The sequence below is a fragment of the Eretmochelys imbricata genome, chromosome 9, assembly GCF_965152235.1.
Source record: "Eretmochelys imbricata isolate rEreImb1 chromosome 9, rEreImb1.hap1, whole genome shotgun sequence".
NCBI classification, from domain to species: Eukaryota; Metazoa; Chordata; order Testudines; family Cheloniidae; genus Eretmochelys; species Eretmochelys imbricata.
The window spans coordinates 47,377,843-47,395,535 of NC_135580.1; the positions used below are offsets into that span (position 1 = coordinate 47,377,843).

At 44.8% G+C, this 17,693-nt stretch overlaps 1 protein-coding gene across 2 annotated transcripts in view; it reads left to right on the top strand.

The window, feature by feature from the left end:
• Nucleotides 1-1,455: 1,455 nt before the first annotated feature.
• Nucleotides 1,456-17,693, top strand: part of IWS1 (interacts with SUPT6H, CTD assembly factor 1) — a 29,568-nt gene continuing 13,330 nt past the window's right edge. The window contains exons 1-4 of one of the 2 annotated variants that reach the window (XM_077825579.1): nt 1,456-1,681; nt 4,846-4,961; nt 14,200-15,223; nt 16,597-16,792. In XM_077825579.1, coding sequence (XP_077681705.1) covers nt 1,648-1,681; nt 4,846-4,961; nt 14,200-15,223; nt 16,597-16,792 — 1,370 coding nt within the window. In that variant the 5' untranslated portion in view covers nt 1,456-1,647. The remainder of the gene's footprint in view (nt 1,682-4,845; nt 4,962-14,199; nt 15,224-16,596; nt 16,793-17,693) is intronic. The other variant, XM_077825578.1, reaches the window with a different exon arrangement.

Here is a 17,693-nt window from a genome sequence, read left to right on the forward strand (position 1 = left end):
GTTCATGTCAACCTGCTCCACTACAGAGGCCCTTGCTGGGCTAATTAGATTCCATACTATTGTGCGGTGGTTCTCAAACTTTTGTACTGGTGACCCCTTTCAAATAGCAATCCTCTGAGTGCAACCCCCCCCTTTATAAATTAAAAACACTTTTTTATATATTTAACAGCATTATAAAAGCTGGATGCAAAGCGGGGTTTGGGGTAGAGGCTGGAAGCTCGTGACCCCCCATGTCCTGACCCCCAGTTTGAGAACCCTGCTATAGTGGAAGTGAGTTCATCAATGCCTATAATTCTTGGGTTTCCAGCACCCACCCAGATGGTGATTCTTTTGCTTTGCTTTAGATTTTCAAGGCTGCTGTAAAAATCACTGGATGGTCCCAGGTAGTTGGTAGACTCCACTTACAAGCCTGGGCACGCTTTGGATATGGTGTTTCGGATGGGACTGGAGGATGGAAGAATGCATATTAATTACCCTTCTGCTGTTTCCTGTTCGGATCTAAGGGCTGCATAGGTGCATAACCTGGGTTGACCTCAGAGGTATTTTGCCATTTATATATATACACCCGTTACTTATTCATATTAGCAGCCATTAGTGCAACAGGGCAGTGGCTCTCAACCTCTCCAGACTACTATATCCTTTTCAGGAGTCTGATTTGTCTTACATACCCCCAAGTTTCACCTCACTTCAAAACTACTTGCTTACAAAATCAGATAGAAGTGTCACAGCACACTAATATTGAGACATTGCTGACTTTCTCGTTTTTACCATATAATTTAAACAATCAACTGGAATATAAATACTGTACTTTACCTTTCAGTGTATAGTATATAGAGCAGTATAAACAAACCATTGTCCCTGTGAAATTTTAGTTTGTACGGACTTCGGTAGTGTTTTTTTATGCAGCCTGTTGTAAAAGCAGGCAAACAGCTAGATGAGTTGATGTACCCCGGGAAGATCGCTAGGGGCCCCTGGTTGAGAATCACGGCAATAGGATACGGGCGAGCTGGGGTGTGTCACAGAACGATGTATTCATCCACAGAGATAAACGATGCCGATTATGTCGCTCAGGGTTAGTTTGGTCTCTGCTCCGTGTCACACACAGGAGGGGCCGGGCTCGCTGTCACGGGCCGCACCCGGGGCCAGACATGCCCTGTGCTGTCCCCTGAGGGGCCTGCTGGGGAGGGCCCGCTCCAGGGGCGCTCAGTGAGGCCCTGGTCTCCGCCAGGCCCAGGCTCAAGGGGACGGATGAAGGCGGCTCTAGCCCGACTCCACCCTCCCGCTGACTTGGCCCTGACAGAGAGAGCGGCCCCCTCATCGCTGGGCGCGGCTAGCAATGAGTATCGCGCGCGCCTCCAAAGCGCCGCGAGACTTCTCTGTGCCTGACCTCTCGCGACAGCAGCGTGGTGCATTGCCCTCTGACCCCACTGGTCGTCGCAGCGCATGCGCGCGAACTGTCTGTGAGGGTGCGGGGGAGGCGCCATTTTGGGCCCGCAGCAGTAGGAAGCGCCAGGGATTTGATTGTACGCGGCGCGGGGGTCGGAGCGGCAGGTCCCCAGTACTAGGCCGCGAAGTTGGGGCCCTGCCCCGCCCCCTCCACCAGCAGCCTGCGAGCCCTGAGAGGGAGGCGGGGGCCGGAGGCCCGCGATGGAGGCGGAGTACTACGGCGGGGACCAGTCAGGTGCGGGGCGAAAGGCACTGTTTTGGGGGGTGGAGGGTTGGGCTGGCGGCTCCTGGCCCAGGGCAGCTCCTTCAGGGGAGAGATTCTCACCCCTTTTCCCGGGCAGCGCGGTCAGGCCCCTCCGACCCGAGGGCTGGACTCCTGTCTCCGCACGGCTTGTCTGTGGGCCGAGCGCGGGGTCGCCTCGGCCGGGGAGAGAGGAGCGGGGTGTAAGGGGCGGCATGTCCCAAGAGTGCGCTCGTGGCTCTGCCTCGGTGACAGGCGGGCTCCGGGGGGGCTGGGAGGCAGGCTGGAGGCTGATGCGGGGAGGCTCTCCCGGGGGCAACGAGCTGGGTGACACCCTGGGGTGCTGACAGGGTTGTCCTTGGTGGGGAACTGGGTGACATCCTGGGTGCTGATGAGGGCTGTCCTGGCTGGGAGGGCCTGGGTGAAAGGCTGGGGTTGTCTTTGGGAGGCGATGCCTGGGTGTTGAGCTGAGCGGCAACAGGTCTGTTTTGGGCCGAGGTGCGTGGGTGACAGGCTGAGTGGTGACGGATTATTTTGTATTGCTTGGAAATGGACATGCTTGGTGTTGACCAATATGGGTGAGACAAATTAAGCATGTGGTTGAGAGATGCTGTCAAAAGCCAAAGCGATTACTATGTAAAGTTCTCATTACTATCACTTACATTTTTAAATCAGGAGGAGTTATGGAAGCTCAGGATCTCTGAGAATCAGGTCATTAAGCTTTCTCTCCCACCCCCCAAAAAGTTCTTTCCAGCTCACGAAAGCTCATGCTCAAATAAACTGGTTAGTCTCTAAGGTGCCACAAGTCCTCCTTTTCTTTTTGCGAATACAGACTAACACGGCTGTTACTCTGAAACCTTTCCAAACAAAGTATCCTATTTGTTTATTACACGTAGATGTTTCTGACTTATCTAATAGAACCTCCACAACTGTCTTCAAAGATATCTTAGCCTCAAAATGACGCATACATCACACTGTCTGGTGAATTATTGTAGATTGTCTAGGTTATTGAGGATGTTGTCTTCAACCAGGTTCACTCAGCTGAGCTAGCAAGAGGTCTTGCATTAGCTAGGATTTAACATTGACATTAGCACATTTTAACACATGCTAGGTACTAGAATTTAGCTCAACTAGTTTAGCTTGTGCCTTGTCCATAATAGATTTTTAAAACTTGTTAATTAGCACTGTTGGCTAATATGCTTAACATCTCTAATCTTAGTCTAGATGAAGCCTAGCAGGCTATAGCTTGATCAGCTCAAATGATTTAAGGTCCTGGTTCGGTGAGCAAAAAAGAAGGGTTTTCAAATGTCAGCTCGGTCAGGTTATTTTCACACAGTTAAAAATTCCTCTAGATTCTCATTAATGGCATGTCTGCCATGGAAAAATGGGGGTGCTTCTAAAAGATGATAGCTTATATGTTTTAAAATCCTGGTGCAGTCAGGGCAAGTTGTAGTTCTAACACGTTAGCTGGTTGAGGTGAACTAATACTTGTTAAAAATACAGCTTGTCCTATCTCTGCTAGACTCTTAAAATATGTTAACTATTGCATTTTAAAAAGACACCTTTTTCCTAGTATAGACAGGACCTAATATGTAGGCCAGCATGTTTGAAGTTAGGTGGCTGTATTGTGTCCTAGACTCCTCCCTAGGATACAGCACAACCAACTAACTTGCTATCAAATGTGTTAGCCTGCATATTAATGAGTATTAAGATGACTTTGAAATTGTGTTAAAGTAATTCGATTGTGCTGATATAATGGAAGAAAGCACCCTTTTTGGCTGTTAAGACAGCCATGGTTGAGGGCTTGACCACATGTCACTTTTGTGCAGTTCTTGTATGGTACAACTCTCTAGTGTGTCTGCAGCTACTGGTGTATATAGTATAATTGTGGTTAGTCTAGAGCAACGGTTCTCAACCTATTTTCCATTGTGGGCTGCATATGCAGCTCTCTGTGTTATATGTGGGCTGCATCCATGCAATATATATCAGGGGTCTCAAACTCAAATGACCACGAGGGCCATATGAAGACTAGTGCATTGGCCCGATGGCCTCATCACTGACACCCCCCCTTCGCTGCCTCCGCCCCCACTCCGCCTCTTTCCACCCCTGCCCCACCCCCATTCCAACCCCTTCCCCGAAGTCTCCACCCCCTCCCAGCCCCCAGGGGGTGCAGGAGGGGTGCAGGGTACGGCAGGGGGCTCAGGGCAGGGAGTGTGGGGTGCAGCAGGGGGTCATTGTGCAGGGTGCGGCAGGGGGCTCAGGGCAGGGGGTCAGGGTGCAGGGTTCGGTGCGCCACGGGGAGCCAGGGGGCGATCCTGCGGCTGGATTCGGCCTGCGGGCTGTAGTTTGTCCACCCCTGGCCTGGAGATAGACCAGGGCGGGGGACGGGGGGACACAGGGAGCTTGGCGGGCCACACAAAAGAACCTCGCGGACTGCGTGTTTGAGACCCCTGATATATATACTACTTGGATGGCCCTGAGGATGTCATATGGGCTGCAGCTGTCATATGGGCTGATTGTGCTCTGGTCATGGGAGTTTTACCATTTTAACTACATCTGTTTCTAAACAGTAGTTGTTGTAGTACAAAAACTGCAGTTCAGCCCTAAAGCATGCAGGTAATTAACATCATTAGGTCTGTGACAGGTCTACTTAAGTGTGACTGAATATTAAATGATTGATTTTATGATACACATAGTATTTTTGATGATCACATGAGCCTGTTGGTCACATTGTTATGCTGTAAGTTTCTATGGCCTGTGTCTCTAAGAGTAGTGAGGATCACAGTGGCGGATTTGCCTCTACCTCAAATTTTCCTGATAAATTTTGTTCTGGAGATAATCTAAAGTGATTCATTTTAAGAATGTGGATGATGGGAGTCGCAACCGATAAAGGCACTGCTATAAAAGCAGCAAATTTTATTCTTTTGTCATTTAACTGGTAGTGTACTGTAGCTTCTGGTTGTATGCTCTGAAATCCACTACTTGCTGATGTATTTTTCTGTCTTTTAACAGTATCTATTGTTTTAATTCTGGAACTGGAAGTTCTGGTTGAGAGTCTTGCCTGTTGGCTCTCTGATTTGCAAAAATGTCAAAAAGCTCATATTTTATAGATATTGAAAGATGTTACTGAATCTTACTTTTTTTTTAATTTGGTGCAGATGATGGTGGAGCCACCCCAGTACAAGATGAGCGAGATTCAGGGTCTGACGTTGAAGATGATGTAAATGATCAGCATTCTGGATCAGACAATGAAAGCTTAGGGCATCATTCAGAGGTACCAGTGAAATGTTTGGTTTGATCAAATAAAAACATGACTTTCTGTAGCCTGAGTTTAAATGAGAGAGGGCCTTACTCTTAATGGAGATTAATTTTATATTGGGTTCCTTAAACCAGACCCTTAGAGTAATCTTGTAAAATTTACTTGCCTAGACAGCCAGGGGATGTAATTTTTTAGCAAGTGAGTAGGATAATAGTTTTCTTATCATGATAAAAGAATAGATTCTGTGCTTGAGCTAGTAAAGTTTACTCCTGAGGGAATTCTGCACCCAAAAAAAAAACATTCTGAACACCGTATTTTAAAATTCTGCAAAATTCTGCATATTTTATTTGTCAATAAATAAATGTGGAGGCTCCAGCATGGCAGTGGGGAGCACAGGCCACTGGCTGCACAGAGGTGGGAGAGCACCTTGCAGCCCCTCCCCGCCCCTTCCCGGGATACGGACTTAGCAGTGAGGCTGCATCCAACCTGACATAGCGCAAGGGCCAGGCATACCCCAGGAACACCCTGGAGCCCTGCCCCTCCACGCCAGTTGCACCAAGACAGTAAGCGAGAGGGACAGTCTCACACGCCCTGGCTCCTGATCAAGGTGTGCGGCAAGCAGGCTCAGCCCAGCAGGCTCCAAGTCTGGAGGCAATTAGTGTGAGGGGATTCAGGTGTGGAGCGAGAGAGTTCTGTGCGGGGCAATATGGATGCAGGCAGCTTGGAGGGGGGCGTTCTGGGTGCAGATGGAATGGGACTCTGCAGGAGATCCAGGTGAAGGTGGTTGGGACTCAGCGAGATGGTCTGGGTGTGGGGGAATGCATAGGGATCCTGGTGCTGGGGGAGTGGGCTTTGTGGGGTGGAGGTCTGGGTGCGGGGGCCTGGTCTGGGTGATCCAGGCAGAGGTTCGAGGGGAGGGGCTCAGCAGGGGGTGGCCTGGGTGTAGGAGTGGGGGGATCCAGATGCAGGGAGGGTGGGGCTCAGTGCGGGAGTTCTGGATACAGGCAGCTGAGGCTCGGCGGGGGTCTGGATATGTGGGGGGTTTGGATACACTGGGGTTGGGCAGACAGGAGAGCAGTTCCCCATATAGTGACTCCTCCTCCTTCAGCTGAGGAGGGATGCCAGCAAAAAGCAAGGGGAGGAGGGGCAGAGCTTCCTGCAACCGGAAAGGTTTCCGGGGGTGGGTGTGACCCTGCCCTGGCCGCTCCTTGCAGGGCAAGAGAAAGTCTTGTCCTGTCCCAGCCCAGCTGGGACTAGCAGCTGAGCCCGGAGCAGGGTAGGGCATCTCCAGCATGTGTCCGTCTGTCTCCCCTACCCCCCTTTCCTCCCCCGCCCCCGGGCAGTGATTTATATCTCCACTGGCTGCTCCGGGCGCCCAAAACGGTGTGCCTGTGCTGTTGGTGAGAGTCTTGTGACCACTCTTGTAGCTTCCCTTTGCTTCCCTGTCATTTTCTGCAGGGAAGCAAAGAAATCTGTGTGGGACATGAATTCTGCACACGTGCAGTGGCACAAAATTCCCCTAGGAGTAAAAGTTTCATGATAGTTTTGCAAGGATGCTTTAGAAATATCCTTACAGACATCACAACTCATGAACATAGCTGCAAATAATGTCAAATATATTTGAAATGATAAATGCTGTTTTTCAGGGATTTGTAGCTCAGCATAAAATTTTGCATGTTTATGCTGAAGTTTGTCAGTACAGGAGTAAATTTTCTTGGGGAAAAAAATCCCAGAACAAACACATCAACCCTCCTGGTCAATTAAATTACAGAAAGGGCATGAGGAAAATACATCTTCACTATTTTGGGTGTGTTGTGATGTTTTTCTACGTCAAAAAGCTCATCCATGTGGGAAGAGTACAGGTGCCTCTCTTCTCCTCATTGCAGTTCATGGTATGGATGGTTCCTCATGTAGTCTGGAATCCTTACTGGGAAAGGGGGTAGAGGCAGGGTGGTACAGGAGTGGGATGGGGTAGACTTAATGTACTATGACTGGAGTTTTGGAGTGGGATGTGGAGGGGGAAGCACTGCCAGAACTGCTGCAGGGATACTGTGCTTTCATGCACATCCCATGGGATCTACCAGATTAAAGAGCAAGTTTACCATGGGCTGCAGAGGATTTCCCCATCCCTTCCCCTCTCCCCATCACCTGACAGGACATTTATGAAGGAATCTCAACAAGGATTTCTTTGCAAAGTTTTCTCACCTTCTTGTGGCTGAGATGGTATAATCTGGGCCTATGAAATTCTGTCTTTTCCTAGTCAATGATGTGAAGAAGGACCGATTCACACTCGTTGTGAAATGCCTTAATTACAATTTGGATATCTGCTTGTGTGCAGTAACTTTCTTGTGTAAGTTGGTTCTGTGTTCCAGGTTGACACTACATGACGTGGTTGTCTCTGGATGTATATTACGCTGTACAAACTGTTTAAATTCTTAATGTGGTACACTGTAACAAACTGAAAGCCTTCACTCTTTTATGTAGCTTAGCATGCAAGCCTATTTTGTTCTCGCAGAAGAGCTATTTGTGCTATATTTTATTAAAACCCCAAATGTTGGAAAGAGAAAATAGAACAAAGTATTTTTATTAACAACATGAAATATAATTTTTTTTAATTTACTTAAATTCAAATTTTAAATTTAGAATGCCCTGTATGGAAAAAAAGTAAGTTCTTGCAGTAGAAGAAGCCAGATCAGAAATGTGATTAGGTGTCTTCTGTGGGACTGGGGAAGCTTGAGGGGTGACCCTGTGTAGGAGCAATTTTCTTAGCATAAGTGAGATGATAGGATCTCAGAGGGATTGCTTCAGTAGGTGCAGGATGGAGATCAGGTAGTGTTTTAGGGAATGAATAGTTTCAGAATATGACAGGAATTGCAAAACAAAAGAATTACCAGTCTGATCAGGGAAGATAACATTGGCAGCTTGGGGCCATTAGCATTTCATCTGATGTGTGAGGGTTGAGTTAATCATTCAAACTCTTGTATATTCTTGTGAGGCATTAGTGTTACATACTGCATTTATGGTCATTTGAGATCTGGTTTAAATACACAAGCAATTGCTTTCAGACTGTCCTTTGCATTGACAGACAGAATTTTTTCACATATCCACTGCTATTAAAAACATTTGAGAATACTAACATTAGGGAGCTATCATCACTATTAACTGACCTTGTTGTACATGTGCATGACAGTATGTAAGGGATATGTAGTATGTAAGGCAGTGGTCTCCAACCTTTTTACACCCAAGATCACTTTTGGAATCTAAGGGCAACCCAGGATTGGCCCTGCACCTTCCCAGAGGCCCCACCCCTTCCCCAAAGCCCCACCCCGCTCATTCCATCCCCCCCTCTTTCTGTCGCTCGCTCTCCCCCACCCTCACTCACTTTCACCAGGCTGGGGCAGGGGGTTGGAGTTCAGGAGGGGGTGCAGGCTCTGGGCTGGGGCCAAGGGGTTCGCAGTGTGGGAGGGGGCTCTGGGCTGAACCTGGGGAGGGGGTTGGGGTTCAGGAGGGTGTGGGCTCTGGGCGGGAGTTTGGATGCATGAGGGGACTCCGGGCTGGGGCAGTGTTGGGCTGCAGGACAGGGTATAGGGTGCTGGCTCTGGGAGGGGGGTCAGGGCTGGTTCAGAGTGTTGGGGTGCAGGATGCTGGCTCTGGGAGGAGGCTCTGGGCTGGGGCAAAGTGTTGAGGTGCAGGAGGGGTCTTGGGGTGCTGGCTCTGGAAGGGGGGTCAGGGTGGGGTTCAGGATGCAGGAGGGGGTATGGGGTGCTGGCTCAGGGATGGGGGTTGGGGTGCGGCCTCCCTCCAGGCAGCACTTATCTCTGGCGGCTTCTGGTTGGCAATGGGCACAGCAAGGCTAAGGCAGGCTGCCTGTCTACCTCGGCTCCATACTGTCCTGAAAGGGGCCAATGTGCCTCTGTGGCCCCTGGGGGGCAGTGGTGTGGCTCTGTGCACTGCTCCTCTCTGCAAGCCTCCCCGCAAGGCTCTCCTGGCCAATGGGAGCTGCGGGGGTGGTGCTTGCAGGCAGGAGCAGCACGCAGAGGGAAACCCCTGTTCTGCAGGGCTGCACTGGCCGCTTCTGGCAGTGGCATGGGTCCGGCGTTGGCAGGGAGTCTTCCTTAGAGTCATCCACATTGCACCGCTGGAGATCACGATCGACAGGGAGATCCTCTAGGATCGACCAGTTGGTGACACTGATGTAAGGGGTAGGTACACTCTGGCTTGTTTGGAGACTCCTCTGTATTTGAAAATGGATAAAATAATCAGTCCAATTAATTTCAAACAAGACCCCAACACTAGATTTTATAGATATTTGGGTAATCTTAAAAACCACAAATATATTTTAAAAAGCGTTAACTTTGCATGCCAAATCTTAAGGTACAGTAATTTCCAGATTTCCTACAAGTCAAGATTAGAGTTGTAGTTTGAATTAGAACACACTAGAACCGTCCCCCAAAAGGAATGACTTTCAGTGATTCACCATATTCTCCTTTCTGAATTTGTTTTCTTATGTCCTCTTATTTTTTTCATCCATAGGAAAATGTGGGAAGAATGACATTCAAGGGTACTAAAACCTTTGAGAAAGCCTAATCAGATAAGTCTTTTAAATTACTATTTCGTCTCTAAATTAGAATTCAATTAGATTTTTTTAAAAACTAACTTTTTAAACTTTTTTAAATTTTCAGATTTCTTTTCCAGGTTCTTAACTTAAAGAAAAGAGGGCTCTTGAGGATTTATGTATGTAGGTCTTAGGTTTGTGGGTCTCAGGTATGTGGGGGTTTTTCCTTTCTACAATTCTTTCCTGGCTTTTCTTCCCCCATCCCACTTTATCTATAAATGTTTTCTTTGATGTCCTTATCAGTTCTGTTTTAGCTAAATAGAATTAGATAACACACAATTTTAGTACAGTAATGCATATTAAATCAAATTTACAGTGTTGGTATGATTTAAGGGGCCAGATCCTGTGACCAGGCCCATATGGAGCCTTACTGACTGCAATGGGGCCTTGTGGGTGTAAGGATCCATCTCTGCATATTCAGTTGCAGAATTGGGATTCTAGGATTTTATGGAAAACATTTTATTTACCTTGGATTTTTAAATCAAAATTAATTGCCCGATCACCATTTGATGATTATATAAACTTTGGTGTAGTAATTCATGGGATCATACGGGGTGGCTAACTTTTTAACTTTATGCATTGATCCAATACTTTATTTACTAATCTGTTAATGTTTTACATAGAGGATTAAAACTGTAAATTTGATTTTAATACATTTGTTACAGTGTACTGTACTAAAGTCTGCTGCTGTTGAATTCTTTCAGCTAAAAAAAGATATAATTAAGGACATCTCAAGTAAAAAGTTCATAGATAAAGAGAAGGAAGAAAAGAAAGCAAAGGAATTAGAGCAAAAAATAGGGTGGGGAACAACTATCTGAGACCTACCTATCATTGACATTGTCTGATCTTTTCTTTGAACTAAGTATTTGGAAAAGAAAAATAGAAAACTTCTGATATTAAATGCACATGTGTTGCATAATTTCTTCTGAACAAATTTTTAGAGACGAACTAGTAAAATAACTGTCTCACAAGGCTTAGATCCCAACCTTCTTTCTTGCTTCATTTTCTAGTTCATCATATTTAGTTATTTAACTAAAATAATATCTCTACAAAGTCACATTCTTAATGTTACACATATAAACTATGTACTTGAAGACAGACTTTCATAAACTGTTTTATTCATAAATGCTTTTCAGCCCATATAGTTACTTGTGTGTTTTCTATTGTATTCTCTGAAACAGGTCTTTAGAGTGCCTATTATTTATGTGTAGGAAGGTAGGGCCCAGAGGCTTTAATCAGGATTGTGTGAGGCCCCATGTTGCTGAGCTCTCAACAAACAAAATTAAAGACAATTCCTGCATCAAACATCATATAGGCTGAATAGGATGTTAGCTCCTCTTCATTCTCAGGAATGACCTGATGCTTACTGTCAGTCTGTCACAGGCTTAGAGAGATATGTTGCATCCTATGGAAACAACATTAATGCTGCTGGAATTGCTATGATTTGCTATTGCAGTGTGATTTCTAAAACATGCTATTAATGTCTCTGCGTGATTGTTCTGCTTTGATTTCTTACCAACTAATATGAATACCAAGTTACCAAGATCTTTCTAGTGTATTCTGAAAGATAAACCAATTGCCTACAGCTAACGCTATTGACCCAGGGATCGAATTGTTTTACTTTCTCATTACATATCCCCCAAAGAGTTTCCAGCCCTGGCAGATTGTAAGATAAAGGACTTAAACATTAATATTTGTACCTCTGCTACTGTTTCCCTTCCCAGAAAAATCTCATGCTACTGCTGGCATGAACAATTCCTGGTTTCATAATGTACAGTTCAATGAAATTAAATAAAAAAAAAATAACTTTAGGAGGGTGGGTGGGAAGGTACAAGGCTCTTCTACCAGAAGGTGACCAGAAGTTCCTCTAATCCTCCCAACCTACAGCATTGACCAGCATTCACTCTGTAGATTCCATCCTGACATTCTTGATTACACCGCTGACAGTCACAGGTATTCTTAACCTTTCTCTTCCTCAGCTGCAGCTTTCTTCTTGATTGTAACTTCCTGTTCAATAATGTGTTGAGAGAAAGCATGCCAAGTGCAGCAATAATCTGTAGATGTACTTGACATTTTCCTAGTACATTACTTAAGAGGTACCTTGCAGTGGAGGGGAAGAGAATCAATGTTATGATTAGCTAGTTCCAGAGGGAACCTGCAGTGACTTGTGGGAGGTGGTTAGTACTGTGGTCAAGCAGAACTACTTGTCCCAGGCTGCTGGAGGATTTTCTTCTACCTTTATAATGAATTTTTTTTTTTGGAAATTAATATATTCTCTAATTGTGGCACTGTAGTTTCTTATAAACATAGAAATTGGGAACTACTTAGAATATTAACATCATCATCATGAGATTCAAATGGCCTCCAATGTTACAGGGAGAGAGAACCAAAAAAAAGAGAAAATGTTAGCTTGCTTTTGTGGTGCTGCTGAGATTTTACATGAGTAACATTCAGTAACATTTTGAAGATGCATTTGGTCACATGCATGCTTTAAGATCATGTAGTTCTATCTTGCTGCTTCCTTGTGTCTGCAGCTGTGGTGGAATTTAGCAGATAATATCTTTGGACTAGTTAGAAATAAATGCATCACTTGAAACGTGGGATGTAAGACTGAATAGTAAACAGCATTGCTTTTTTAGCTATCATGAATCTGGAGACAGTAGTTGCTAAAATCATGATCAAATTTCAAGTGTATGTACATGAGAGAATTTTAAGTAAAACTGGAAATTAACAGTGCTCTTCAGTTTAACTCTGGCGTAAATGCATCTGAAATATTGTATGCCATTCTCAGTTGCGGGGAAAAATGCATATAGAAGAAATAGGTGAATAAGGAATGCAGCTTCCCAAGGGAGTTAAACTCATAGCCAAGTGAAGATGTGGGGGGAGATATGTCTATAAATATGTTCATGGTAAATAAACAAAAGAGAGAAGTTAGTAATTTTGTAAAGATGGTAGAGCATGGAGCCTAAAGCTAAGGAAGAAAAAGTTTAGACTAGGCAAGAGAAAAAAACTTAGTGAGAAGTGGAGATGTCCCACTTGAATCAGTGCTGTAGAAAGAACAACTGAGTTATTTTTACTGTGCTATATTCTCTGTTTGGGAGGGGACAAGCTTATTCTGGCATTGGAAGTTTGATATGCTGAACTATTGAATTGGATAATATCTAGGGAATTGAAGTCTGAAAAGTCTCTCTGAAGGCGTGGATGATAATGGTGGTTTTTTTTAACAGGAAAATTTAATATTCATTTTTTATCCTGGTGGGAAAATGGATTATATAAACTTCCTTTTTCCATCCAGGATAAATTAAAACGTTAGACCTTCTTACCAGCATTCATATTCAAAAGATTTTTTTTTAAAAATTGGGTGTGTGACATTTTTCATTTATTTGTGACATACAAAAGACCTGATAGGATTGGTTTAAAAATGGTTTGTTTTACTACTTAAGTTAAGTATCAGTAATGTCAGCTTTGGTCATCTTTGTTTTTTGCTAAGTGATCTCCTGGATATCTGAGGAGACATATTGTTAGCTCACTGCTTCATTGAAAGAGCAGAGGTGTTGAATCTTTTTAAAAAAGATGTCCTTTCCCCAAAATGTTCATTAGTCATTGAAATTAAACATGTTAATAAAAATAAACAGAAACTACTGTTAAAAGTTTGATTAAAAGTCTCTTCTCTGTTGTTAAGCTTTCACCCTCTTGACATATCCGTTCAGTGGATCTCCAGTCATAATTCTCCAGAGCAGACAATACCTGAATTTCTAATATAACACAACAAGCAGGATTAAAAATAAAGTAAAATTCAGGCCTTCTTTATACATTCTAGGGGCTTGTCTATACTTACCAGGGGTTTGAAGCGTCGATGCATCGGCGGTCGATTTAGCGCCTCTAGACACGCTAAATGGACCGCCAATCGCTCTCCAATTGACTCCTGTACTCCACCTGAACGAGAAGCACAAGGGGAGTCAACAGGAGAGCATCTCCAGTCGACATCGCATAGTGTGGACCCCACGGTAAATAGATCTAAGTACGTCGACTTCGGCTACGCTATTCACATAGCTGAAGATGCGTAACTTAGATTGATCTCCCTCTGTAGTGTAGACAAGCCCTAAAGAACAACGCACAAACCCATTTTTCCCTCTTTGCAATATGTTATAATATAAAGAATAACAGTAACTGTACATGTTATGTTATTCTATACAAACAACACAATCCCTTCTTTGGGAGTTTACAATCTTAAGGCCAAGATTTTCAAAGGTGATTAGTGATTTTGGATGGCTCAGTATTTGGGAGCCCAAACTAAAACACCTTATGAGCTTGATTTTCTGAAAGTGCTGTGTGTGCATCCTTTGACAATCAGGCCCCTTAAAGTGTCTCAGGCTTGGTATTCAAAGTCACTATTTTTGTAAATCTTGGCTTACATAGATTATTGGACAATAAAGTGGACAGAATTCTCATGCGGATCTTCTTTTAATGTTTTCATCACTTTGACTCATTTGATGGAGGAGCGCTATGGTATAATAGTCTGTTTATTTCTGTGTTTAAAATATTTTTAGGTTGCCACACTTAAGCAAATGGAAGGTTATTCTTTGTGTTACTGTGCTTCTTAACTTACAATTGTCTGGGATTGTTTTTCTTTTCCAGAATGAACAAAGTGATGGGGAAGATGATGGCGAAACTAGAGGCCATCACATGACAGACTCTGAAAATGAAGACACCCCAAGGCAAAAAGATAGTGATTCTGAAAATGAGGACCCTCCAAATCACAATGCCAGTGATTCAGAAAATGAAGGGACTCATGGGGACAAAGACAGTGATTCTGATATTGAGGACCATCCAATTCATCATATAAGTGACTCTGAAAATGAGGATGCCTTAAATCACCATGCAAGTGACTCTGAAAATGAAGAACCTCAAAAAATTCACAATAGCGATTCTGAAAATGAGGATCCCCATAAGAATCTGAATAGTGAGTCAGAAAATGAGGATCATCAAAAAGGTCATGCTAGTGACTCTGAAAATGAGGAACCCCCAAAACATACAGCTAGTGACTCTGAAAATGAGGAGCCCTTGAAACATACAGCTAGTGACTCTGAAAATGAGGAGCTCTCAAAACATGCGGCTAGCGATTCTGAAAATGAGGAGCCCCCGAAACATGCAGCCAGTGATTCCGAAAATGAGGAGCCCCCGAAACATGCAGCCAGTGATTCCGAAAATGAGGAGCCCCCGAAACATGCAGCCAGCGATTCCGAAAATGAGGAGCCCCCGAAACATGCAGCCAGTGATTCCGAAAATGAGGAGCCCCCGACACATGCAGCCAGCGACTCTGAAAATGAGGAGCCCCAAAAAGTTCATGCTAGTGACTCTGAGAACGAAGAGCCTCAGAAACATCCTGCAAGTGACTCTGAGATTGAAGATGTTCCCAGGCGCAAACAAAAAATAGAGTCTGATGACAGTGACGGGAATGGGAAAGAGGCAATGCAGAATGACTCTCGGCGTTCAGATAGCGAGCAGGCAGGAGAAGGATTTCATGCATCTGACAGTGAGGGGGAAGGTCCTAAGAGACGGAAAATAACAGACAGCGATGAAGATGAGGAGAGAGATGAGGACAAGGGAGTCAAGAGGAAAGCAGCAGTCTTTTCTGACAGCGAGGATGAGGAGAAAACACGTAAGGAAATACTAACTTACTTCCATCACAACTATATGAGCAACAGTTGGGTAATGGATAACTAGCTCTTTCTCCAAGGATCAAATTTTGGTTTAAATAATAATTTAAACTAATAACTCATAAGTTGTGGCTACATATCTTGGAGAGGGAAGGTATACACTAAATGCTTCCAAACCGTTTGCTGGAAAAGTTCATTCTAGCGTATTTTCTTTTCCCACCTCTTTATTAACTATATTGCTTGAGATCCCCAGATAAAATAGATGTTCAGCCTATATTGTTAGGTGTGAACTTACTCAGAAGTCTTTTGAATATTTATTTTCAGTGTCCATTTTTCACATAGGAATTCAATGTAGCTAACTGCCTGGGGTTGACAGCGCCCTGTCTTCAGATTGATCTCTCTGGAAACCCTGTTCTATGTAGGAGCAGTTGCTGGGGGCAGCAACTCCTTTTCTTGATGTATGTAGCCTGCTAATCTATGAACCACTAAACAGTATGCCAGCTGATATTTTTTTCATACACTTTCTTCAAGAGTGATTCTACCCTGAAAAGTGGCTTTGTAAAAACAGCACCTTCTTACAGAATTTTTATTGTTGGTGTTACATGAGCAAGAGAGAATCTAACTTGACTTCTAGACTCCAAACTGAGTGTTCAAGACTTGCAGAAAGAAAATTTTTTCCTTGAAAATTAAGTAGCTTTCACGTAGGATTAAATGAGAGATAATAAATATGAAACTCCACCAAGCAGTTTTTAGATAACTGTACTCAAAAGGAACGTTTGCTAAAAATTGTACTGTTCTCTTAATTTTTATTTCTAATTTACAAGTAACACAGCTTTACTGGAACTATAAGAGATTAGAGAAAAGTTTTTTGGGTTTTTTTGCAATGTGTTCACTCCATGCATTTGACAGCACTTTGAATAAAGTCACTTTCACTGTTATCCTTGTATAGACAGTTTCCTCCTCTCTGTGTGGGTTTTTCACACAACGGGAGAGAGAAAAACAAAATTTTGAAAATAGGAAAATGATGGTAAAACTACAAAAATTGTCAGGAGGGCTCTAGGTTAAGTGTAGCATCTAAAATCACTTTATTTATTGAATTCGCTAGATTTGAAGATGACAACCTCCCTTTAGAGAAGACATGCAGGAGTGTATAAATACTTTTTAGTGAAGCTTATGTTTTAAAAATTAGTATCAGTGATGACATGGTTAGGGATGCCACCAAAAAAAAGAGTGCTGTCAAAGAAGAATTGGGAAGTTTCCATTTCTCTCCCTTGTCTAGTAGTTTTTCTTGCCACAAGGTAGCTAGCTGGGAGGACCACTTGTCACTGAGCCAACTTAGTCACTATGTGTCCTGTAATATGTTCCTGTGTGTTAGAAGCTGCAAAGAAAGGACGCATCATCTCAGATGTGGAAGACTCTGATAGCGATGCATCAGAGAAATCTGATAAAAGAAAAAAGAATGCTGTAGCATCAGATAGTGAAGAAGAGGAGGAGAACAAGGACAGCGCTGGAAAGAAAAAAGAAGAGAAGGATCTTTTTGGGAGTGATAGTGAATCAGGAAATGAACAAGAGTAAGTAAGTTTCTTTCTAAATGTGAATTCCTATAGGGCAGAGGTGGGCAAACTACGGCCTGCAGGATCGTCCTGCCCGGCCCTAAGCTCCTGGCCCAGGAGGCTAGCCCCCGGCCCCTCCCCTATTGTCCCCCCTCAGCCTCACCTCGCCTGCCGCCGGCACAATGCTCTGGGCGGTGGGGCTGCAGAGCCCGGCCTGACCCGGTGCTCTGTGCTGCACAGCGCAGCTGCCTGTCCTGGTGCAGTGGCGCTGCCAGCCACCGGTGCTCCAGGCAGCGCAGTAAGGGGGCAGGGGAGTTTGGGGGGTGGTCAGGGGCGTGGATAGGGCTCGGGGCAGTCAGAGGGTGGGGGTTGAATGGGGGCAGGGGCCCCGGAGGGGCAGTCAGGAAGGAGAGGGGGGGTTGGATTGGGTGTTGGGGGGCAGTTAGGGGCGGGAGGTCCGGGGGCGGTCAGGGGACCGACAGCAGGGGGGGTGGATAGGGCAGGGGTCCCCGGGGGGCTGTCAGGGAACGGGGGGGTTGGATGGAGCTGGAGTCCCAGGGGGCCATCAGGGGGCGAGAAGTGGGGGGGGTCGGATAGGGGGCTGGGCCATGCTTGGCTGTTTGGGGGAGGCACAGCCTCCCCTAACTGGCCCTCCATACAATTTTGGAAACCTGAGGCGGCCCTCAGGCCAAAAAGTTTGCCTGCCCCTGTTATAGGTTAATGAACAGTGGGGTTTGCCTCAAATAAAAAGGGATGAGTCCCAATAACAGTATGAATGTCCACAGGAAGATCACGTTAGGTTTTTTTATAGGTTTCTGATATTCCGACAATTACATTAGTAGTTGCCCAGCAAGCTTTGTTCTAGTCATTGTCATATTATTCTTGGGTTATCTGTTAGAAATGGAGAATATAAGCATAT